This window comes from Desmodus rotundus, chromosome 9 (assembly GCF_022682495.2).
Source record: "Desmodus rotundus isolate HL8 chromosome 9, HLdesRot8A.1, whole genome shotgun sequence".
NCBI lineage: Eukaryota > Metazoa > Chordata > Mammalia > Chiroptera > Phyllostomidae > Desmodus > Desmodus rotundus.
In genome coordinates, this window is record NC_071395.1 from 42,537,866 (window position 1) to 42,561,683 (window position 23,818).

At 45.3% G+C, this 23,818-nt stretch overlaps 1 protein-coding gene across 4 annotated transcripts in view; it reads left to right on the plus strand.

Annotated features, from left to right (window-relative positions):
- The first annotated feature begins 303 nt into the window (after positions 1 to 303).
- Positions 304 to 23,818, plus strand: part of ILF3 (interleukin enhancer binding factor 3) — a 29,613-nt gene continuing 6,098 nt past the window's right edge. The window contains exons 1-18 of one of the 4 annotated variants that reach the window (XM_053910642.2): positions 304 to 473; positions 11,241 to 11,337; positions 12,190 to 12,419; positions 12,568 to 12,745; positions 14,988 to 15,135; positions 16,504 to 16,595; positions 16,994 to 17,089; positions 17,689 to 17,800; positions 18,224 to 18,321; positions 18,898 to 19,009; positions 19,109 to 19,219; positions 19,557 to 19,756; positions 20,120 to 20,287; positions 20,709 to 20,846; positions 20,957 to 21,133; positions 21,229 to 21,382; positions 21,531 to 21,584; positions 22,046 to 23,211. In XM_053910642.2, the coding sequence (XP_053766617.1) occupies positions 11,335 to 11,337; positions 12,190 to 12,419; positions 12,568 to 12,745; positions 14,988 to 15,135; positions 16,504 to 16,595; positions 16,994 to 17,089; positions 17,689 to 17,800; positions 18,224 to 18,321; positions 18,898 to 19,009; positions 19,109 to 19,219; positions 19,557 to 19,756; positions 20,120 to 20,287; positions 20,709 to 20,846; positions 20,957 to 21,133; positions 21,229 to 21,382; positions 21,531 to 21,584; positions 22,046 to 22,095 (2,121 nt within the window). In that variant the 5' untranslated portion in view covers positions 304 to 473; positions 11,241 to 11,334 and the 3' untranslated portion in view covers positions 22,096 to 23,211. Of the gene's footprint in view, positions 474 to 11,240; positions 11,338 to 12,189; positions 12,420 to 12,567; positions 12,746 to 14,987; positions 15,136 to 16,503; positions 16,596 to 16,993; positions 17,090 to 17,688; positions 17,801 to 18,223; positions 18,322 to 18,897; positions 19,010 to 19,108; positions 19,220 to 19,556; positions 19,757 to 20,119; positions 20,288 to 20,708; positions 20,847 to 20,956; positions 21,134 to 21,228; positions 21,383 to 21,530; positions 21,585 to 22,045; positions 23,212 to 23,818 lie in introns of those variants that run through there. The other 3 variants (XM_053910643.2, XM_024556898.4, XM_024556899.4) reach the window with 3 other exon arrangements.

The following is a 23,818-nucleotide window of genomic DNA, read 5'->3' on the forward strand; positions in this document are numbered from 1 at the left end:
AAAAAAAAAAAAGCGTTGACACTTTCACGTGACGCAGGTCACCAACACAAAAAGGGAAAGCGAAAGGCCCTTGTCACGTGGCCTAGGACTCTGAATTTGCCTCCATCACGTGACGAAGCAGAGGCGTGGAAAGGGGAGGGAACTTTCCGACGCCACGTGACGAAGACACAACGGTTACGATGTTTGTCACGTGATTAGAACCCACCTCCCTTTTTGTCTCTCCTCCCTCTCAAGCTGGACCTGCGTCGAGCGGCAACGCGGCGGCGAGGGGGCGGGGCTCCCGGGGTCACGTGGTCCGCACCTCCCCGGCGCGCGCCCGCCCGCCCGCTCGCCCCCGGCTCCTCCTCCTCTTCTCGCCATTGCAGTTGGACTCAGCAACCCGGTGCGCACCGCGTGGCTTTTGGGGGGAGACCGCGGCGGGTTGTGACAGGAGGTCGGCGGCGGTTGCGGTCGGGGAAGGGGACGCCGACAAGGTAAGCTCCAATGTGGCGGCGGTCGAGCCCGCTCCCGCGTCTACCCCTCCCCCCGGCTCGTCCTCCCACTCATCGCGGGCCCGGTTTTGGAGTCGCAGTGACAAGGCCGGAGGCACCCAGCGCTGCCGATCTCTGCGCGATCCTATCGCCTTAACGCCTGGCTCATTTCTCCCTCGTCAGTCGTGCTCCCGCGCTTGGCCGTTACTCTCCCCCATTGTGCCGAGGAAACAAAATGGCGGCGTCGGCGGCGAGGGCCCGGTGCGCGCGCATCCGTCCTCCCCCCTCGCGGCCCCTCGATCGGCGGCAGCGCCTTGCGAGGGGGGTGCGCGCTCACCGGGCTCCCGGCTGTAGCTTGCCCGGGGCCGGGCTTTTGTCTGTTGCGGCGCCCCGCGTGCGCGCGCGCACGTGCTGGGAACACACACCCCCCTCTGGTCTGGAGCGTCCTGGCCCGCGCAGCCGGAGCGACCCTCCTTCTCCTCTTTGTCCCACTCCCGCCTCTGGTTGCAGGAGGGTCCCAGGTTCCAGGGGCGGGAAACGTGGCCTCCTTTGTCCTTACAAGGCGCGGAGAGGACGACCCCTTCCCTGGAACCTCATCCAGACGCGGATTACAGAGGAATTTCTTGGGGTTCCCATATCCTTGGTCAGCCAGGCCTCCTGCAGATCAGGATTCAAACTTGGGGAGGATTTAAGATTTCCCTTTTTTTAGTCCAGGTGTTTCGTTGGTGTTGAATTTTCCCAGATTGCTTAGGGATCTGCATCCTCCCCCAAATGGTCATCTGGTGCGATGCTTGGGAGCATTGTAATCTGCAAGTTTGGGACCCAAACATGAGTGCTGAAAACCCCTTTCTACCTGATTTCCTCAAATAGTAGAATGACTGAGTTCTTGGGGTAGCTCTTGATGTTCTGCCCGGGTTAATCCTCTGCCTGGATGAATTATCTGGGGTGTACTAGGAGCAGCATGGTCTCCACCAGCTTAATGCCAAAACTTGGTGAGAAGTAAGCCATTTCTTCTAAATAATTTCGAAGTTGATTGAAAGTTGCTTGGGTGTCTGCTTAGGGGACGTGATGGACCAGCAAGAAAGCATCAGTTTCTGTGATAAGCCTCCTTTTTCTGGACTCGGGTATTTCAGATTGTGAATCTATGTTTCTGGTAGCTTAGGATTCTGCCCTCTTTACAGTAAGTGGTCTGGTGGTATATTTGGGGTCCATGGGGAAATACAAGGTACCTCCCAGAGTTGAGACTCAAATTTACGACTTTAGGCTCTCTTATCCTCAGGTGTCTGTGGTTGGGAGTCTCCACAGATTGCTCACAATGCTGCCACTATGCTTTGTATGTGATGCTTATGGGATGTGTGGGATGTAGGGACAGCAGCTGCTCAGGCTGTGAATGAAGTGTGGGAACCAGGAGCTCATTCACAGCTGGATAAAGGCTCTAGGGAATGGACAGGTGCTACTATCTCTAGTCCTAGGGTCTTTTCCCCTGAGATGTCTCTAGGCCATGTGGACCCCTCCTGGTCCCTGTAGTTTGGGAATGGAATCTGCTGGCCCTAGTGTTGTCTGTAGCTTATTGGTGGCTGGCAATTACTGCCAGGCTTGGCCTTACCCGCACTGGACACTTGATTTATCGGAGTTTTCTTACCCTCCAGGAGCTTGGGCAAGCCTGCGAATCATCTTTCTGGAGTGGAGTGATGCTTGATTGGTAGTTTTGTTTTTCTTGATTTGAACTCATTTAGTGCCTATAGGCAAAAATTCCTTTAGTATATTTAAGAGGGTTTTTTGTTTTTTTTTTTTGAGACCCATATTCCTTGGAGTGAGGACTTAAAGGCTGTTTCTAATTTTAAAAAAAATTTCCTGTCAGAAAAACCCCCCACATTGGCAAGAGCGGCTGCTAGTATTCTGATGAAACGTATGTGCTCATTTTCATTTCATGCTTCCCTGGTTAAGTTCTCTGGGTAGGGACAGGTGGAGTCAAGAGAGAAAAGAGCCTTCTACTTTGGGTGAACACTTGGTAGCATCTTGTCTGGCTTTAGGCTTCAGCCAGATAGAGGGGTTGGAAATGTTTTCGTTTCTGAAAAAGACTAGGGGTTTTTTAGGCTGGTCATCTCCCTCTTAATTAGCTCTCTCACTCTCCTCCCCAGTTCTTCCTAATTCCACCTTTTACAGTTCAGAGAAAGTACTCCTTTCCCCAAGAAACTTGGGTTTGTACCTCCTTGAGGTTCACCTGCTACATCTTTGTCAGTTCATTAATCTTGTGCAATTTTGAAAGAAGTGTAAATGTCACCATCTGGTATTAGCATATATGGCCCACAAAATGGTGACATTTTTTTCAAATCATGCTTTGAACCTTCTCAGGATTTAGGATTATTTAGGCTTTCTGTATTGGGTGCTTTTTATTTTAGCAAAGTCCTAGGACAGGGAGATTGGATTTTTGTTTCCAGGGGAAGGGTTTAGAATTAGAGGCAGATGGTGGTCTGATGGGAGTCTAGACAGTTTGTTGGTGAATTGTCGGGGCCCTTGAAGGGATGAGGTTGACTTCAGTTTTCTGCTGTAGCATTTGACAGTTTCATCTGAAAAGGCTATCTTCCCTCTACTTTGTTACATAGGGTAAGTTGGTGCTATCTGTTTGTGATGCTAGCAGCATCATAGAAATCATAGTGAAAACTGGGTGGATAGGTGTTTGTTAGGGAGCCTTGTCAGTATACTGATTTTTAAAAATTGCATCTTATATTTGTGTTCTGTTAAATCCCTGTGAGATTTCTTTCCAAGACAGAACATTATGGATGATCCCATTAGAAATTGCACTTGGAAACTCAGAGAGATTTTAAAATATCTGTTTTCAAGATGTCTTAAGAAAGCGATGTCCAGTTGAAATTTTTTCTCTTCTTGTTGAATGTCCGTATAATGAAGAAATTAAAAATGTACACTGAGCCACACCAGCCAGGGTGAAAATAGAGCCACCAGTTTTAACAGGAGAATGAGTTTACTACCTAAGGCCTTTTTCTTTTTTTGGTGGTCCATACATGATCACCAAGGATCATTTAGTTAAAGGCGAATGTGCATCCTTTTATGAGAATATGTAAATTGGATCCATATTTTTATGCTCTTAGATGATTAGTGAGAAATGGTGCTATTGGCAATTTGAGGTCCATGATAATTTTTTTTTAATCCTCAACCTGAGGATATATTTATTGATTTTTACAGAGAGCGAAACATTGGTGTGAGAAATACTGATTGGCTGCCTCCCACATAGGCCCCGACCAGAAATCAAACCCACCACCTTTTCATGAGTGGGACAACCCTCAAACCAACTGAGCCACCTGGTTAGGGCAGGTCCATGATAATTTTTATTGAACATTCTAAACAGCCTGCCTTCTTATTTTCAATAGGATTGTGGTTCAAAACCAAGGGTAAGGTTTTATTGGGATAATCATCTAGGCCACTTGTTTTTCTGTTACTTGCCTTTCAACTACTTTTATACTGAGTATGTGAATAAATGTTAGCAACATGGAAAGAACCAGCCCAGCCCCATGGCTCATAGTAGCACCTAATAAATATTTGTCTTGTGGGTAACCTGTGTGCAGAATGCTTGCAGGAGGGGACTATAGGTGCCCAATAAACAGAGAATTGTGGGATTCACAGTGAGAGCTCACCGGTGACCACAGCCTCACAGAGCAGATGTGTGAACTGATGGAGTGGAGAAAAGGTGAACTGAATCAATTTTGGTGAAGTTACTTGAGATTGTTTTTGAAAATGTAAGTCTTCAGTTCTGGAGAAACACTTCGGCAGTTTTTCACAAAACTAACGCAACTGCCATATGACCCAGCAATTTAACTCTTGTGCATTTATCCCAAAGAAGTGAACATATATATTCACATAAAAACTAATGCCGAGTGTTCTTAGCAACTTTAATTGTAATAGCCAAGACCCAATAACACCACCCAGATGTTCTCTAGCTGGTGAATGGTTAAACAAAAGAAGCTATATCCATACTATGGAATACTATTTAGCAATAAAAAAGAACCAGTTGTTGATACATACACAACTTGGGTGGATCTTGAAGCAGATATGCTGCATGAAACAAGTTAGTCCTGAAAGGTTACATTCTCTACAATTCCATTTATGTAACATTCTTGGAGTGAGAAAATTACGGAAATGGTAAGTGGATTAGTGGGGGCTAAGGATTAGGCATAGGGGACAGTTGGAAGGTGAATGTGACTGTACAGGGCAATAGGAGAGATCTTTGTGACAGCAGTGGTCTGTATCTATTTCATTATCTTGTTTGCAAAAATGTTACCATTGGGGGAAACTGGCTTAAAAGAGTACATTTGATCTCTGTTACTTCTTACAATTGCAGGTGAAACCAGTTATCTAAAAATGAACGATTTACATTAAAAAAAATTTCCTTGACCCCTAAAGTAATTCACATTTGAGTGTTAATGTTCTTCAGAGGAAATCCTTTTCTTCTTAGTTAGGGGGAAAAACATTTTTGGGAGGAGTAAAATTAAGTTGCATGCTACCTTTTAAAAAGTCTTCCAAGGCTTCCTCCTGGGGATATATTGGTGGGTTGCCCCTGCCCCTTACAAGGTGGGGACAATTTCCTAGCTGGCTTCTCTCACCTGCTTGCAGCCAGAAGAGCATGTTGGAAAGAGGGTTTGATAATTCCCACTTGGAGTTATGTTAAATCTTCTGCTATGATATATCCTCTCACAGGCAGATTTTAAGTTTTTTATTTTTTTATTTTTAGAGGGGGGAAGGGTGGGAGAGAGGAAAAAAAACATGGATCTGTTGCCTCTTGTACCTGCCCCAGCCTGAGACCAGACCTGCAACCCAGCTATGTGCCCTGCCTGGGAATTGAACCAGCAAATTTTTGCTTTGCTGGAGGATGCTTAACATTGTGAGCCATACTGGTCAGGGCCAGGCAGATTTTAAAACATTTCTGTTGGCTCATTCAAGAGTAGTTGAAGTTACCCCTTTAATACATTGTATTTGTAGTTTTACACTTGAAAAAACATTTTTCCACAGTCACCTTCAATTCTTACTATTTGCAACTCTGAGGCGAGTGATTTGTTGGAGGTTCCACAGCTGCTAGGTTGGAGAACCTAGGCGGGGCTTCTCTTTCTAAGACCCGTGGGTTCTCCACAATGCTAGAGGGCCTGGGGTTCTATGTCCCACAGACCAGTTGGAGTTCCAGAAACATTTTGAGGAACAACCTGTATTTGCCACCTTTTTATTTTGTCAAGGAATATGTCTTATTTATGTTTTATTTACCTGAGAGAGAGACATCGATTGGCTACCTTCTACACATTCCCTGACTGGGGATCGAACCTATAACTTAGGTATGTGCCCTGACTATGAGTCAGACCTTCAGCCTTTTGGTGTACAGGACAATGCTCCAATCAACTGAGCCACCTGGCCAGGATGAGAAAAAAGTATGTTTTAACACTGAAATATAGGAAGAAAATTAAACTTAATGGATGGCCTTTTACATTGAAAATACTTGTGAAAATCTATTCCTAACTTTATATCTCTCTACGATCAATAAAAACACTGTTGCAGACAAAACTCGCAACTGTTGCATTAGACTTCAGACTTTCATTAGACTTAATTTCTCCGAGTGGTGTCCGTAGCCACATTTCAGATTGGCATCTTCTGCCTGGGTTGCTTTATTAAAGCTATTACTATTATTTATTTGTTGAATTTATTGAGATGACATTGTTAATAAAATTACAGGTTTCAAGTGCACAATTCTATAATGCATCATATCTGTATACTGTATTGTGTGTTCACAACCCCAAGTAAAATTACTTTTTATGTGTCCTTGTGTGACTCTAAATGTTTAAGGAGTTAAAGAGTAAGTAGCATGTGTGTGTTATTTAACTTCACACCCCAGCATAGGACAGTTCTGGTTGTGAGAAAAACTAGGAGCTGGGTTGGGTCCTTGTACATTTCAAAGTCTAATTAAGTCTGTTTAGGACCAACTTCCACTTTGAGACAGTTCTGCAGAGCCCCTGGGATAGCTCTAAGATTTTGTGAAATACTCTGGAAGTGGGGTCCACCCTGGAGGAAGAATGATGGGGCCATACCCAGTAGGGTATCCTACTGGCTCATCCTTACTGGCTCATTCTATGAACATTTGTTGATCCACACGTGCTAATTTGGGCATGTTTCTTTCCCAACAGCAAGTGCCATGAAGGTCATATTCTAATTAGTGAGAGGTCAGAAAAATGGTCAACATGTTGCAAATATAATGTTTTGTGGTTTAAACTTCTGTAACTACTTGCCATAACTACTTGGGCTGGTTTTAAGAATAAAAGAAAAAAGCTTGATTCTGTTGTGTTAAAACATCCCAAACGGGCCCTGGCTGGGTAGCACAGTTGGTTAGCACATCTTCCAGATACACCAAGATTGCAGGTTTGATCCCTGGTCAGGACACAAATGAGAATCAACCAGTGGACGCATAAATAAGTGGAACAACAAATCTGTGATATTTTTTCTTTCTCTCTTCATTCCTCTCTCTAAAATCCATAAATAAAATTTAAAAAAATAAATAAACATCCCAAACCACGCAGAGGTCATGTTTAAAATCCTGTCCTTCACTCTCTTCATTCTCTCTTCGGGTTTCTTTTCAGAGCGGCTGGGCTAGTAAAAGTTAGGTTGCACTTGTGCCCAGATTTGAACCATAAACAAAGTTGCTGCACAAGCTTGGTGCAGCCTTTCACGGCTTTTTTTTAAAGTTAGGTTGGTAGCCATGGTTGGTGTGGCTCAGTGGATTCAATGACAGCCAGTGAAGCAAAAGGTCACTGGTTCAATTCTCAGTCAGGGTACATGCCTGGGTAGCCGGCCAGGTGTGAGAGGCAACCGACTGATGTTTCTCTCCCTCTCTTCCTCTCTTCCCCTCTTTCTAAAAACAAAATCTTCTTTTTTTGTTTAAGTTACATTGGTAAGGAGCAGTGCAGTGTTGGCATGTAGATGGGTGTTGAGGATTTTTTGGTAGTGCTGTTTCTCGCTAAAAATGATTTTAAAGATTTCTGCTCATCCAGAAGACCCCTGTGTCTGTTAATGAGATGGATTCCATGGTATTCAAGACCAGAGCAACTGGCTGCTGAGAACTGACTTGGATGACAAATCTGGGCTTATATTGAGACCAGTGGGTCACTTTTGTTGTCCTGTAGAGGAGCGTTGACTTCCGTTTTTAAATGTTTGTTTTAGTTTAGATAATTAACACTCTTACTCGTTCTGTCCATCTGAATAAAGAGGCATTGCCACCAAGGCTGGTGTAAGGGAAGAAGGCCTGGGATAAATGGACTGCAGGTGGGCCAAGCTTGGTGGTCAGAGCCAGACACAGCTCAGTGAATCCTCTCGGGTCCTTTTGAGGTCCTGCCTCTCAAAGCAGTGGAGGATCAAATAAGGCAGCCTGCTAGAGCAGAGAGGCACACCCAAGTTCCTGAAGTTTTAAACGGTGAGGTGAAGACAGGAGATGGGAATCTACTTGCAGGCCATTTGTTGAAGAGGGGTGCATTTGGGGGCATGTGGGTGTTGGGATGCACGTTGGATGGGCTGATATTTTGACACAATGAATGTCCTGTTTCCCCAGTGGGAGATGGGGAGTTTTAGGCTGCTTACAGCTAGCTCTGTTTGTCACATGGCGTTTATAGTAGTGATCCCCTGCATCAGCTGTGGGTGAAATTAGAGTACTTTTTAAAGCAATTTTCAAAGTATGGAGTTGGAATGTAGACATCTCCAGTGGTGGCAAATTATTATTATTATTATCAGTATCATTATGGATTCATGGATTTGCGTAAATGTAATGTGCTGAATCAATTTTAGTTATATATTTGAAACATTCTATTATGAAAAACTTAAACATACATAAAAGGTGACACAATTTTACAGTGAATGCCAACCTGAACACACACCCTAGATCCTGCCATTGACATTTGACTGTTTCACACATCTATCTGTCCATATGTTGTTCTGTTCATCCTTCAGTCCACTTTATTGTTATAATGCATTTCAAAGTAAGCGGAAAGTTCAGTCTTCTCTCAGAACATTAGAGTCCAGTGTTTATTCACAGTTCTTTTTTTCTTTTGAAGTAATGCACCCATTCAGTGAATTCTGACCACTGCATACACTGAACCTCTACCAAGATGTAGACCAAGATCAACACCCCAGAGAGAGCACCCTTGGGCCCTTTTCCAGGTGTCCCTGTCACCATTCCCCAGAGGCATCCGTTCTGAATTTTTTCTCATCCATTAGTTTGACTGTTCTAGAACTTCATACAGGTGGAAGTGTTATTGTTACTTTTTAATACTCAGTTTCCCTGAATGTAGCCAGTGGGAGCCCTTTCAAGTGGACAAGCCTGTGTTAGCCTCCATGCACTTTCTTGCTCTCTGACACTGCACTGTGTGACCCGGGCTCACCTGGTACAATTTCTGTATCAGGTGCTGAATCAGCCACTTCCCCCAGGAGCTCCTTTCAGTAGGGTTTAGATGTTAGAATATATCAATCCTACAAAGCCCTGAATAAAAAGGTGTGAGCCACCTAGAACCTTGGTTAAAGCTTTGTTGTTTGGGTGTGGTTTTTTTTGTTTTTTAAGATTTTGGTGTTTTTTGTTTTTTTTTTTTCAGGGGAGGGAGGTGGGTTTGGCTGAGGTGGGGTGGAGGGCTGGGGAAAAAATGCAGACAACTATAATTGAACAACAATAAAAATTTTTAAAAATTAAAAAGATTTTATTTGTTTATTTTTAGACAGGGGGAGGGAGGGAGAAAGAGGAGAGAAACATTAATGTGTGGTTGCCTCTTCTGCACCCCCAACGGAGGACCTGGCCCGCAACCCAGGCATGTGCTCTGACTGGGAATTGAACTGGCGACCCTTTGGTCTGCAGGCTGGCACACAATCCACTGAGCCATACCAGCCAGAGCAAAGCTTTGTTATTTTTAAAGTCTCTACATTTGTTGTTTGTAGTGGAGGAGGAATGTGAGATGAATCCACATTTGGTAGGTGTACAGTGAAGCATTTGCTCCTGTACCACTTCGGGTTTAGAGGGAAGGAATTTGTCCTTCAGGGTGAAATAGCTAGCCAGGTCAGAGGGAATAGGGGACTTGTCATGTCCATCACCATCACAGCAGTTAGCCCATGGCCTGGCACAGAGAAGGTGCACACTGAATACGTGTTGAATAAATGTAATGTGCTGAATAAATACGCTTTTAAACATCAGCTTTCATTATCAGATTGATGAAGCTCCAGCATAGATATGGCCAGGACTGGTGGCTGATTAACATGGTCCTCACCATTAGGCTATGATTTTTTTCCCCAATGGCTTTTTTTTTCTTTTTCCTTAAAAAAAAAAAAAAGATTTTATTTATTTTCAGAGAGGAGGGGGAGGGGGAAAGAGAAGGAGAGAGACATCAGTTGGTTGCCTCTCCCTTGCCCCCAGCTGGGGACTGGTTTGCAGGCCAGCGCTCAATCCACTGAGCCACACCAGCCAAGACACTTTTTAATTGATTTGAGAGAGAGAAATGTTGGTATGTTGTTCGACTTAGTTATGTATTTATTGGTTGATTCTCGTATGTTCCCTGACGGGATAGAACCAGCAGCTTTAGTATAGCTGAACCATTCTCTAACCAACTGAGCTGTCTGGCCAGGATGGAGCCTTTACATTTTCGGTTCCATTGCTAGGTAGTTGTGACATATTGTGGGAGTTCTTGTTTGGGCCAATCAAGTCAGTGTTTATCCTAAAAGTGGGTCCCTTTCCAGGATAAGCCTGCTACCCTGGCTTGGTGACTGGCTCAGATTGACAGAGCTAGCTGTTAGGTGGTTGCATGCAGTGGGTGTATTCATCAGTTCCATATTGTACTGATGGGTTTTTTGTTGTTGTTGTGTACTCGTTTGAAAGATTTCAATGTGGACCATACTTTTTACCCAAAGTGGGATTTCAGTAGGTTGTAGTCAGCATGTTACTTGGAATCCAAAATTATAGCAGTGTTTATCCTGAAGCCTTCAATTATCTTAACCTCTGGAAAGATGTGTCCATGTGGTGCAGTGGTCATATCCACCTGATGTTGCAAAAGGTTCCTGACTTTACAGTTTATAGGATCCTTATGGGGTCCTGTGTCTCATGTTTTTTTCCTTCATCTCTTCATTACCCTTAAGGACCAGAGCTCCTTTCTCCTTTTTCTTCTCCAAACACCCGAATATTGCTGAACATTCATACCTATACCATTTTCTGGAGCCTTGTTATATTTATTTTTTATATTTGTAAAATTTGGCATACTTTGTATAAGAAATGATGAAGATTGCCCTGGCTGTGCGACTCGGTTGGTTGGAGCATTGTCCCGTATATCAAAAAGTTACAGGTCCGATTTCCAGTTGAACACGTAGTGGAGGCAACCGATTGATAAGTTTCTTTTCCTTCCTTCTCTCTCTCTCTCTCTCTCTATTTCTCTCTGGCTCGTGCTCTCTGTCTCTCAGATCAGTGATCATATCCTCAGGTGAGGATTAAAGAAGATGAAGAAGTGATAAAGATAGAAAAAGTAAAAATCATCTGTGTGTGGGCCTGAAGTGAGACTTGGCTTTAGAAACCAACTGTTTTCATTTTTAGGGAACTTTATGATTAGTTGTACCTTGGCGTAGCAGTGGTTACTTGGAAGTAAAGATGTGTCCTGCAGTGATAACGGGGCTCCTTAATGAGACAGCACTGCTGTCTTGCTGCTAAAATTTACTCATCTATGAAATATTTGAACCTAAAAAGATTTTCTGATCTTATAGATAGCTGGAGTACTGATAACACCAAGGAAATCCGTCACAATTTGAAAAGATAAGCAAAATTTGATTTCCAGACACTACAGAAAAAGAAGTAAAAATGGTAAGAAAGTTTTCCTTTAATCATAGGTACAATTTCTTCGTTTGTGTACAAATACATTTGTAGTATTGCCTCAAAATACTTGATTGTATAATTTTTATTTAGAGTTCTTGAATTACACTACATAGTGCAACAATTCAAGTAATACAGAAATATATAAAGTAAGTGCCCCTTTCCCCCACTGTATAGAGAAAGAACAACCGTTATGTTTCATTGTCCTTTTCTGAGTGTTTGTACACAGGGGTAGGCAGAAGTCGGCTTACAGCGTGAGTATATGAAACAGAGTTTATTATTGTATTATTTATTTGTATTACAACCATAAGCCTACTTTTGCCCACCCTATACACTAGTCCCTCCCTATCTGTGGCTTTGCTTTCCATGGTTTCAGTTACCCATTATCAACCACAATCCAAAAATAGTACGTGGAAGAATTCCAAAAACAAATAATTCAAATTCACCTCAATCTCATCATGTAGGCGTTGTGTCATTATCACATCACAGGAAGTGGAGGAAGGGTGAGTATAGTACAATGAGATATTTTGTGAGTGAAAGAAATGCCACATTTACATAACTTTTATAGTGTATATTTATGATTACCCTATTTTTATAAACTAAATTTTACTATAGGTGTGTACGCATGGGAAAAATACAGTGTATAGGTGGTTCAGTGTTATCCATGGCTTCAGGCATCCACTGGGGGTCTTGGAATGTATCTGTCGCAAATAAGCAGGGGCTACTGTAGTCTTATTTTTACACGAATGATAAACCATAGTTACGAGTTTTGCAGCTTAAAAGATAAGCAGTGGATTGCTTGGTCTCTTCAAATTGGTTTTAACTGAATTTTCCCATTTCCAGCGTCCATTGCGAATTTTTGTGAATGATGATCGCCACGTAATGGCAAAACATTCTTCCGTTTATCCAACCCAAGAAGAACTGGAGGCAGTTCAGAACATGGTGTCCCACACAGAACGGGCTCTCAAAGCTGTGTCCGACTGGATTGATGAGCAAGAGAAAGGCAGTGGCGAGCAAGCAGAGTCTGAGAACTTGGACATGCCCCCGGAGGATGAGACCAAAGAAGGGGCCGGGTAAGTTTGAGGTTTTGTGGGGGGTTTTTGTTTCTAGGTGTACTGTGTAGTATATAGCTGAGCATTTCCTTTTCTAAAGAAACGCCAGCCTTTCTGAGTTCTGGTTAGACTGAATTCCTCATACAGCATTTATTGATTTGTCCTTTAGGGAACAGAAGACAGAGCACATGACCAGAACCCTGCGGGGGGTTATGCGTGTTGGCCTCGTGGCAAAGGGCCTGCTGCTCAAGGGGGACTTGGACCTAGAGCTGGTGCTGCTATGTAAAGAGAAGCCCACAACTGCCCTCTTGGACAAGGTGGCTGACAACTTGGCCATCCAACTGGCTGTGAGTGTGACCACTTGTACTGGGTGGGACTGGGGGTGCTGTTGAGGATATGAGGCAGAGGAAGAGATGCCCAACTGTGCAGTGTGTGCCAAAGAGGCTACTTGAAACCTACCCTTGTACCTGCTGTACTCACACCTTCTCAGTAGGTAATGGGCAGATGCCACAGAGCCACTTAGGTTCTGTGGACAGTGCCTAGCTCACGGCATTGTTGCCCAGCCACTCTAGCATCAAGGAAGGACCTAGTACCTACCATGCGCTAAGGCCTCACTGGATGTGAACTTCATATCTAGATTCAGTTGAATGGGTGGGTGGATGGATGAATGGATATAATTTAACTCACCCTGATGCAAACTAGGAAGTCACCGGTAACTTTTTAAAAACCAGTGTATTTGTCTTGTTACAAAAGTGTTACATAAATAACAGCCTGTGGCATTTCTTGAGTATTTACACCAGGTCCTAGGCCAGACAAGCTTTTTACATGTATCATTTCATCTTCATGATGCCCCTTTTAGATTGCGCTTTGTCATCTAAGTGTGTCAGAAGAGTAACTGACCCCAGCACCTCCAGGTAGTGAGTTCTGGGGCTTTAGAACCTCCACAGGTCACTGTAACATGCTGCCTCCTTGGGACACTGTCATCCTGGATTTAATGACAGGATGAGCAAAAACAAAAGTAAAAAATCTCATTCCTAAGAAACACCATTCACTTTTGTATTTAAACATGAATTCTGTCACATGTGACTGACAATTTGGAATTCAGGCCAAGGGTTAGAATTGAAATGTGGAGCCTAATGCAGTAAACAGATAATTCTGAAGAACTATTTAAAATAAATCCCTAAGCTTTTCTGTTTTAGTAGTGATTTTAAGTTAATTTTATTTTCATTAATTAAAGAATTGAAGAAAATTAAGATGATGAAAATTTTTCTATAGGAGAGACAAGTTTTAAATAAAGAGTTGGCCTTTAGAGAAAGATACAAAGAAAGCGCATGTGTGTATGTATATATACATATATACATATATACATATATATTTATTTATTTATTTATTTATTTATTTATTTATTTATTTATTTATTTAAATTTAGGTTAGTGTTTCTGAGTGGGGCAAATTTGACCCTGCCTCCAGGGGGCATGGCAGTGCACAGTTTTGGTTGTCACAGTCTGAAGAGTAGGGTGCTACTGGTATCTATTGGGTGGAGGCTGGAGATGCTGCTTTGATATCACCCTACAGTGCACAGGACAGCCTCACTCTCCATAATAATCCTGCCTGAAGGCCAGTGTTGCCAAAGAGGAGAAACCCCAAATTTAGATTTTTTTCAAAGTGCAGCTGCCTTCCCTGCATATATTTACTTTGTTTCCCCTTTAAAAAATCATAAAAGCTTGAATTTTTTTTTTATTAAAGATTTTATTTATTTACTTTTAGAGAGAGGGGAAGGGAAGGAGAAAGAGAGGAAGAGAAACATCAATGTGTGGTTGCCTCTTGCACAGCCCCCACCAGGGACCTGGCCCACAACTCAGGCATGTGCCCTGACTGGGAATCAAACTGGCGACCTTTCAGTTTGCAGGCCAGCGCTCAATCCACTGAGCTAGAACTGCCAGGACAAAAAGCTAGGATTTTCTTGATCAAGGCATATAAAATGGTATATAAAAGAAAGCAGAAGTCAGACTGTTTTAACCATTCTTATGTACAAATGCATTTGCAGTGAGTACATGCTTTACTATGCACCATATGATAACAAACTATTTTACTACACACCAATTTCACACCACATATTGATGGCCACTCATCCTGGTGAGGGAATAGCAGTGGGTACATAACCACTCTGCTGGGTGCTCTGCTTTCCATGCAGGGTCCGGATTAAGCCTCCTGCAGCCTTGTGGTACAGATCATGTAATTAAGTCCTTTTTACAAATTAGAAACCACAGTCTTTAATGAGATTAACTGATATGTCAAGTCATACAGCAACCCAGTGACAAAACATGGAATCATATCCTTATCTCCTCCCAGACCCTGAACTCACACATGTTGCATTATGAAAAATCACCTCCCTCTCTCTGTGAAACCCGAAAATAGCCATAGTAGACCTTGCCATTAAGAGGGAAGTCCTGACTCTCTAGATGAATGGACTGCTGTCCCGTCACACCCCAAGAAGTTGGCCTGTCTCTGCAGTAACCAGTGGGGCTAAATAGAAGTGTTGCGTCCTCTGAGGAGAAAGTATTTTGAAAGTTGCATTTTATTTTGTAGGCTGTTACAGAAGACAAGTACGAAATACTCCAGTCTGTTGATGATGCTGCGATAGTGATAAAAAACACAAAAGAGCCTCCATTGTCCCTAACCATCCACCTGACATCCCCTGTTGTCAGAGAAGAAATGGAGAAAGTACTAGCTGGAGGTAGGAAGGCTAAGAAGGCCAGCAGGACTTTGGAAACTTGGTGTTCCCTCACTATTCAAATGTGCTATTCAATTTTAGACTGTGTTGATAAAAAGATATTGGTGTAGTTTTGCCCACTTTTACTCTGAGATCACATCTCCCGTTCGGTTTCGGTACTGGGGAGTTTGACTAAACGGTTGCACTAAAAGTGAGTAGCACTTTTCAGACGATTGCATCATTTTGGTTTATCTTAATCCTTGAATGCTGTCATCAGTGTTACACTTGGTTTTTCTGTTGAGCCATTCTCTTCTGTGGCTTTGAAAAAGTATGTCTCGGGTGATGTTACGGTTTTTCAAAGTATGGAAGACAATCAGACGGTTTCTGCATGAACATCACATTGGAGTTGTGCAGACAGCTTGTGGTGCGGCAGAACTGAGGTCTTCATTTGTCTTCCTTCCCTTGGCTGCTTTGGTCAGCTCAGTGACTGAAACGCAAAGAGCTGATAACAGAGTTAAGTAGGAGTGTGATTTTTCTAAAGAGCTCAGACACTAATGCTTTCACAACTCAAAGTCCACCCAGGGCCCCTTGTGCTTCTTCTGTGTGAATGTTTTTTAATCACAAATCTCACACCGCAAAGTAAAGGCAGTAGGCCTTATTCAATCCCTTATACACACACATATGGCAGAAACGACAAATGCTCTGTTTTTGCTGCAGCATAGGCTCACACTTAGCACTCTTGTTGCTGTTCTTTGGTTACCTTTGGTTCTCAGACCTAATTCCAACTACCAAAGCCCTTTTAGTTTATCAATTTAGGGACGCTGGACCTTTGACCAACAGGACTCTCTCTGTCAAGGGCTGGGGCTAGGGCAGTCCTGCCTGGTGGACGGAGGTGGTCCCCTTTGCTGCAGATGCCTTGGGATGGCAGTTGTGGGAAGCAGAGAGGGAGTTTATTTCCACTCCCCCACCTTTTTCTGTTTTGTGAAATTTTTTTTTGTGGTTTTTTTTTTTTTTTTAATTGAAATTTTTAGCATAGCTCATTTATTGGGAGATGATGGGGAGGAAGCAAGGTAACAGTCTGTTAGATAGGATCCACCTATCTATCCCCTCCCTTACGGAATTATTCCTTGTAGAATAACTTTCCATTTGTGTTTTCTTTTTGTTTTTTTGGGGTTTTTTGGGTTTTTTTGGAGCGGCCTCCGATTTTTACAATTTCCTCTCTGGGCAGAGTTAATAATGCACTCTGGCTTTTCCTACCCTGGTTCAGGGCAGAAATGACTTGAGATTCTGGGAGCCTCCACTGCCCTTTAGGAAGCTGCCACATCCCCTTTCCACCTGACAGAAACCCCTTGGTCAAACTGTGCCTTGTCTTCTTATTCCATCCATGAATAGAAACGCTATCAGTCAACGACCCCCCGGACGTCCTGGACAGGCAGAAATGCCTTGCTGCCTTGGCGTCCCTCCGACACGCCAAGTGGTTCCAGGTTTGCATTTTGTTCTTCTATTTGTCTTTTGGTAGAGAATTCCTCAGTTTTAACTTGGCTAAAACTTGCACCGTACAGTTTCGGTAACATTGAAGAGCACCGTGCCAAGCTTAGCACCTGCAGGCGTGCAGTTGCTAATGCAGCACGCATAAACAAATTCGACACCCCCCCCCCCCCCAGGAGACTTGTGACTGACTAGGTGGGTTGGTGCTGCTTTGTGCCAAGAGTAACATTATTGTTGTCCACATAGTGGCATCACTGCCAACCACACACTTGATGGTTGTGAATGTTCACCCTTTACCCTGGACAAAGTAGCACCCTGAGGCTTGTGTTGTTCATGTTTGCCTTGTGTTCTTGGAGGTGCCTTGGTGTAAAGAGCCTGTGCTTTGTTCCTCTAGGCCAGAGCCAATGGGCTGAAGTCGTGTGTTATTGTCATCCGGGTCCTGAGGGACCTGTGCACCCGCGTGCCCACCTGGGGTCCTCTAAGAGGATGGGTAAGGCACCTACTAGCTATGGCCCCCTGGGGATTTTGTGCACAGGGACCTTCCTTTATAACCCAGGAATATCTTCTGGTAACTGGGCTAGAGTGGCGTGTTTGGACATGACTACTGTGCCCCTATCATAGCTACTTATTGAGCAACTACTATTTGCCATACCCTGTTTGGAAGCTGAGAGTGAAACCAGGATACCCTCCCCTCTCCCTACCATGATGGCAGGTACACAGTTCAGCCCAGGGAAGGGGCTGGCCAGGCAACACACTTAGTGTGACATGCCCCACTCCATGATGTCACCTTTGTACCTGCCTTTGGCCAGCAGTCAGTAAGTGGGCCTATAGGCCAGTTGTGTTGTATTTTTAAATATAAGTACCTACAGAATACTTTTAACTTGGCCTCCTGGCCTGTATGGCTGAAAATGTTGACTGGCCCTTTAAGGAAAAGCTCTAGGTGTTCTATCTTTGGTTTAGCCCTGACTTGTGATCTTGAACGGCTATGACTGTTTGTGCCACCCCCTCTTCACACATACACAGTGACAGCTGTGCAGCATCACCAACTTCCCTCCTGGACACTGGCTAACTGTCCCTCTTGCCTTTCAGCCCCTTGAGCTTCTCTGTGAGAAGTCCATCGGCACAGCCAACAGACCCATGGGTGCTGGCGAGGCCCTGCGGAGAGTGCTGGAATGCCTGGCTTCAGGCATCGTGATGCCAGGTTGGGGACTTGTGCTTTGCAAGTTTCAGGGAAAGGACAGGGATCAAGGCCCTGAGGCCACTTCCTGGCGGGTCCCCTGACTGGGTTAGGGCAGCAGTAGCCCCATGTCCCCCTAGGGCTAAAGCATGTGACTACCCTCTTGCACCATCATATCCAGCCCTGTGCCGGCTCCGCAGCTGAGACTCAGGGCGGATCTGGGGCAATGGTGACCCACTCCCACGTGAGCTCCTTGCTCTGAGACACATGTGGATTATTTCTCTCATGGGCTGGACGCTGAGTGGGTCACCGAGCTCGGCGTGTTTTTCAGAGCTGGGTGTGGATGGGGCGCGGGGGGGTAACGCATCTGGTTCCCTCAGCCAGTACAACTCTTCCGAGATGCTAAAAGATAATCCTCTGCATATCTTCCTTGTTTCCTGCCTTCAGATGGTTCTGGCATTTATGACCCTTGTGAAAAAGAAGCCACTGATGCTATTGGGCATCTAGACAGACAGCAACGGGAAGATATCACACAGAGTGCGCAGGTATAGTCATCGCCATTGCCACTGTGAGCCCTTACCCAGTCTGTAATCACTGGCTTCTAGTTCCATTACTGGGTATTCTCAGGGTCGCCACTGGACTTGTAGGCTCAGGTTGGGGACTGAAGGCGAAGGGATTGTGACTGATACAGGGAGCCCCAATCTGGGCTGCTTCTTTCCCCTGGCGCCACGCGTGGTTGTAGCCTGCCCCTCGGCCTGCTCGAGTGCTGTTTTCAGACACCGAGTTCAGCGGGGATATATATTTGTTGTATAGATCATTCCAGGGGTCCTTCCCTTACAGGCCTACCACGTGGCTCCGTGTGGCAACCAGTCCCCAGGTTGGGGTCTCCTGTATTCCTCTCAAGGTGGGTGGTCACAGGCTGGCCTTCCCCCACAGCAAGGCTGGGTCCTGGCAATCAGGCCCTCCCCTGGCTGTTGGGGGAACCCTTGCTGTTGTAAGGGAGACCATTAGCAAACCCCTTAGCTCCTGCCCCATACAGAAGGCACTAGCAAGCACACATAACCTTGGCCAGGAGCACAGGACAGCTGAATCAGGTTCCTATTCCTCCTTCCCTTTTCTAGCATGCTTTGCGACTAGCTGCATTTGGCCAGCTGCATAAAGTCCTGGGTATGGATCCTCTGCCTTCCAAGATGCCCAAGAAACCAAAGAATGAGAACCCAGTGGACTACACGGGTAAGTGTGCTAAGGGTTCCAGGCTGGAGAGTGGCCTTGTGGACTCCCCTTAAAGCACCCGGCTGGACTCTTAGCCGCTTCTGTCCTAATCTCTTTCAGTTCAAATCCCCCCAAGTACCACCTATGCCATTACACCAATGAAACGCCCGATGGAGGAGGATGGAGAGGAAAAGTCTCCCAGCAAAAAGAAGAAGAAGATTCAGAAGAAAGGTACAGGCATTCGTTCTGGGGCCTTTTTATTCTCCGTGTGCTATCAGTTAAGGTTAAACACAAAGTGGGGAGATGCCTTACTCTTTCCAGACGTTATATACGAGTTAAGTTGTTTTTAAAATGATTACGTATAATGTTGGTACAGCACACAAGTGGGATAGATGTGCCCTAGCTGGTGACCCTAGGGGTAGCATATATCTGGGATCACCATAGGCAAGGCCTTGGAATGTGGGGCTGCCCAGTCCATTGTGTCCAGCAACAAAAGCCATCAGAAGAGACCCCTCCCTGGTTCAGAACTGACTGGTGTTCCAGAGTGATGTTGGTGGTCTTTCTCTAGAGGAGAAGGCAGAGCCTCCCCAGGCTATGAATGCCCTAATGAGGCTGAACCAGCTGAAGCCCGGGCTGCAGTATAAACTGGTTTCCCAGGCGGGGCCGGTCCACGCCCCCATCTTCACCATGTCTGTGGAAGTAGACGGCAGCTCATTTGAGGCCTCTGGACCATCCAAAAAGACTGCCAAGCTGCATGTGGCTGTTAAGGTAGGATGGCTGGGAGTTCGTTCAGCCCTTGCCCATTCAGACAGTGAAAGCACTTTCTTCATCTGGCGCCTTCTTCAGAGCTGTTGTCTCCTATTTAAGCCCTAGGTACAAACACCGTGAGGCTTAGGGAAGGCTTGCAAATACTGAAATGGTTATCAAATAACATGTGGCAAGAATGTTTTTGTCATCATGGCTGACAGGCAGAGGGTGTCTACCCATGGCTGGGCATGTGCAGAGCCAAAGGAAAAAGACACCCTTCAGATTGCTGGATACCACCCTAGGATGCCTAGGATGCATGTGATTCAGGGTGCCCAGGTACTGAGCCCCATCCCTCACTGGGGGCTTTGCGGGTCTCTGTCCTAGGTGTTACAGGACATGGGCTTGCCTACGGGTGCCGAAGGCAGAGATTCCAATAAGGGGGAGGACTCAGCTGAGGAGACAGAGGCCAAGCCAGCTGTGGTGGCCCCTCCGCCCGTTGTAGAAGCCGCTTCGACCCCCAGTGCTGCCTTCACCTCCGATCCCACTGCCGAGGTGAGCCCATGGTGGGCACTGAAGGGCCTAACAGGATGGAGCAGGCGGCCTTGTGTCCTGTGAGCCGGTTGTTGATTTTTCTCATTTTACCCCCAAAGGAGTCACCTTCCAGTTCGGGAGCCTATAGGGGGAGCTGGGTGTGAACCTTTAAGCTACTACCAAGAAGGGTTTGCTGATGTTGACCCAGTGCTCAGGGTTGCGCTGGGGTGGCTCTCAGTCAAGAACAGGCTATTTCCCACAGGGAGAAAGTGCAGGTGGAGGTCATCCTGTTGTTGGGAGGCTCACAGATGACTTTGAGAGGTGAGGGTGGTATGGGACAGCAGGGTTCAGAGTGGAGGGCTGTGATGCAGGAGCGGCTGTCATCCACATGCTGTACAGCCCTTAGCTGAGTGTGTTGGTTTTCTTTTCTGTTTCCCCTGAGAACGTAAAACAGCAGGGGCCGATCCTTACCAAGCATGGCAAGAACCCCGTCATGGAGCTTAACGAGAAGAGGCGTGGCCTCAAGTATGAGCTCATCTCAGAGACTGGTGGCAGCCATGACAAGCGCTTTGTCATGGAGGTGAGTGGTCCTGGAGCAGTTTATGTGAAAGCCTGGCATCTTTGGAGAGTCCCCGTGCCTTATTGGGAGGCTTTGGATCACCCCGACATGTGTCTGTTCTTCCCACTCAGGTCGAGGTGGACGGACAGAAGTTTCAAGGTGCTGGCTCAAACAAAAAGGTGGCAAAAGCATATGCTGCCCTTGCTGCACTAGAAAAGTTGTTCCCAGATGCTCCTCTGGCCCTTGAAGCCAGTAAGAAGAAGAGAGCGCCTGTACCTGTCAGGGGTGGACCGAAATTTGCTGCTAAGGTAACTGGTTGCCTCTGACATCTCTGAGCTAGACTCTGGTTCGTCTGTGATCTGAGCCTGAGGCGAATGTAACTTGTCTGTTCTCTCCTGTCCAGCCGCATAACCCTGGCTTTGGCATGGGAGGCCCCATGCACAATGAAGTGCCCCCGCCCCCAAACCTTCGAGGGCGGGGAAGAGGAGGGAACATCCGTGGCCGAGGGAGAGGGAGAGGATTTGGTGGTGCCAACCATGGAGGCTACATGAATGCTGGTGAGGACTGTTGCCCTGCACTATCCCCTTGGGCTTATCTTGCTCCCTGGGGAGTGTGGGGTCCCTAGGGTTGAGCTGAGATGCTGGGAGAGGCAGGTGTGGGGAAGACCCCCCTCCAGCCCCAGTAACTCTGTCTGTTCCCTTCTAGGCGCAGGGTATGGCAGCTATGGATACGGAGGCAACTCGGCAACAGCCGGCTACAGTAAGTGTGTATTTCTCTTGGTCTGAGTTTGGGAAGAAGCTGCAGTATAGTTCCCATGCCTGAGTTAGAGCAGGGTGGCCCGCCAGCAGCAGCTTCCCTGAGACATGAGAGTCGCCCACACTTGTTCTTGGTGATTAGATCAGGTGGTCCTCAAGGCCCCAACCCTCCCTATTTTGCAAAAGTGATTTACTCTGTAAATGTTAACACACACACTTGTGTGACTTGAAAGTTCCTTAAAAGTCAAAATTTTAAATTTCTCTGCTTTAAGCCATGTGAACGAAGCACCAGTACTGTGAATATGCTTTTCCTGACAGTGCACAGCTCTTGTCTTGAGAAGGAGCCTTCATTGGGGGGTTACAGGAGCAGAGAAATCTAAAACATGAATTTCAAATGTGGCGCTCTGTGCCATTTTTCAAAAGAATTCTAATTTTTTTTCTCTGCTCTGTCTCCCCCTTTTGTAGGTGACTTTTTCACAGACTGCTACGGCTATCATGATTTTGGGTCTTCCTAGAGCATCTAAAAGTATTGCACACAAAATCAACTTTTTACTCCAATTTTCTCGAACTCCAAAACCTAAAGTGTCCGTGCTGTGCCCCTGTGCTTCACTGGGTTTCTCAACCGTGGCTTGTCACCGCAGCTTGTCTGAAACTCTTAGCCTGCAGAATTTAAGACAATGGCAGTTTTTATCGTGATTTGCCTTTGAACTTGGTCATATTGAAGTTCACAATAAGTGGAAAACAATTTTCAGAGAATGCATTTTTTGTGCAGAATTGCACAGAATTCTAGAGCCAGCGTTGGTCAGCATCAAGGCAAAAGCCCACCTTTGCTTTTTATGGAAAGCATTACTTTATTTAAGAGACAGATAATGATGCATTTTAATCTACCTTTGTCTTAATTTACAGCAGGTTTTGTATGAATTTTTAACCTTTTAACAAATCCCCAAATCTGGTTGATGCCTTTGACAGTGATGAAAACCATTTCACTACATCCAAGTCCAGAGCAACCGGCTTTTCTTTTCTTTCTTTTTTAAAAATATATGAGCATGTGAAACGTTGGGAACATTGGGGGATTGTATATTGTGCTAAGTTAACCTCTCCTGCCTCTTGTAAATGCTCTGGTGGGTTTATGTTTGGGGATGCATCATTTAGTGGCTGGTTTAGCTAGAGATGAACTCTCAAAGGTATCAAAACTGTGCTTCCATCATTTAGTGCAAGAAACAGACAGGCTGAAGGGAGCGATAATGCAGAATTTTGCAAGTCCTAGTTACAGTTGCAAATGCATGGGGTTCTAGAATTTTTTTTTTAAAGGGGCTTTAAAAATTAGCAGAAAGAGCCTGATATGTAGCTCAATTCTCCCGTGAATAACTTGCCTCAGCAGGGCCTGTACTGCTGGGCACACAGCTGTGTCAGATTTCAGAAGCCCTGGAAGCTTCCACCCTCTCACCTTAGGGTGCAGACTTGAGTTGTTGCTTCTCCTTGTGTGCAGAACCACACAAAGGCAATTGGGCCTCTTTACTCAGCTCCTATTTCCTGATGGGAGTCTCTGGAAACAAGTCTGGTTTTGGCTCTGGTCAGCAGTTCTTTTTGCAGCAAAGCCTGCCTCTGTGTTGACTTGCAAGATTTTGTGTTTATTCAGGCAAAAACTGATCAAAACGGTTACTGCATAATTTGTTCCCAGAGGTTTGAAACATTCAGTGAAACTTTTTAAAACTTTGATTGCATGATGTATTTTTTTTTTTTTTAGAAGGTTATTGTTTGAGAATAATGTCTTTTTATACCAGGAAATAGTTATCCTGAATGACGTTGAAAACTCCCCCCCCCCCTTTTTTTTTTACAATACATGTTAAAGTAACAAGCCCTAACTACTTGGCGTCTTCATTCATTCCCGTGCTTGTGGAGGGGTAAGGAGGCAAGATGCTCAGTGCAGGCCGAGGATTAGCCAATGTGGCAGAGTTTTAAGAGGGGGCCTAAAGAGGACCTCTTGTCATGACCTCCTTGTATGTTTTTTCTCTTGTACTGTGGGACTCATCCTTGTCATTGGCTTTGTGATGGGGGTTGTGTAGGGTGGAGGCTGCCCGCCTGAAGAAAATAAACCCGTGGCGGAGACCAGTTTTGTCCAAACTGCTATTCAAACAACCCAGGCACACCACTGTGGGGTGCACATCTTCAGTGGGTGGAAGGCTCATGAGGACTCCCAAATTCACCCCAAAGGCAAGGGACCTTTGATGTTAAACA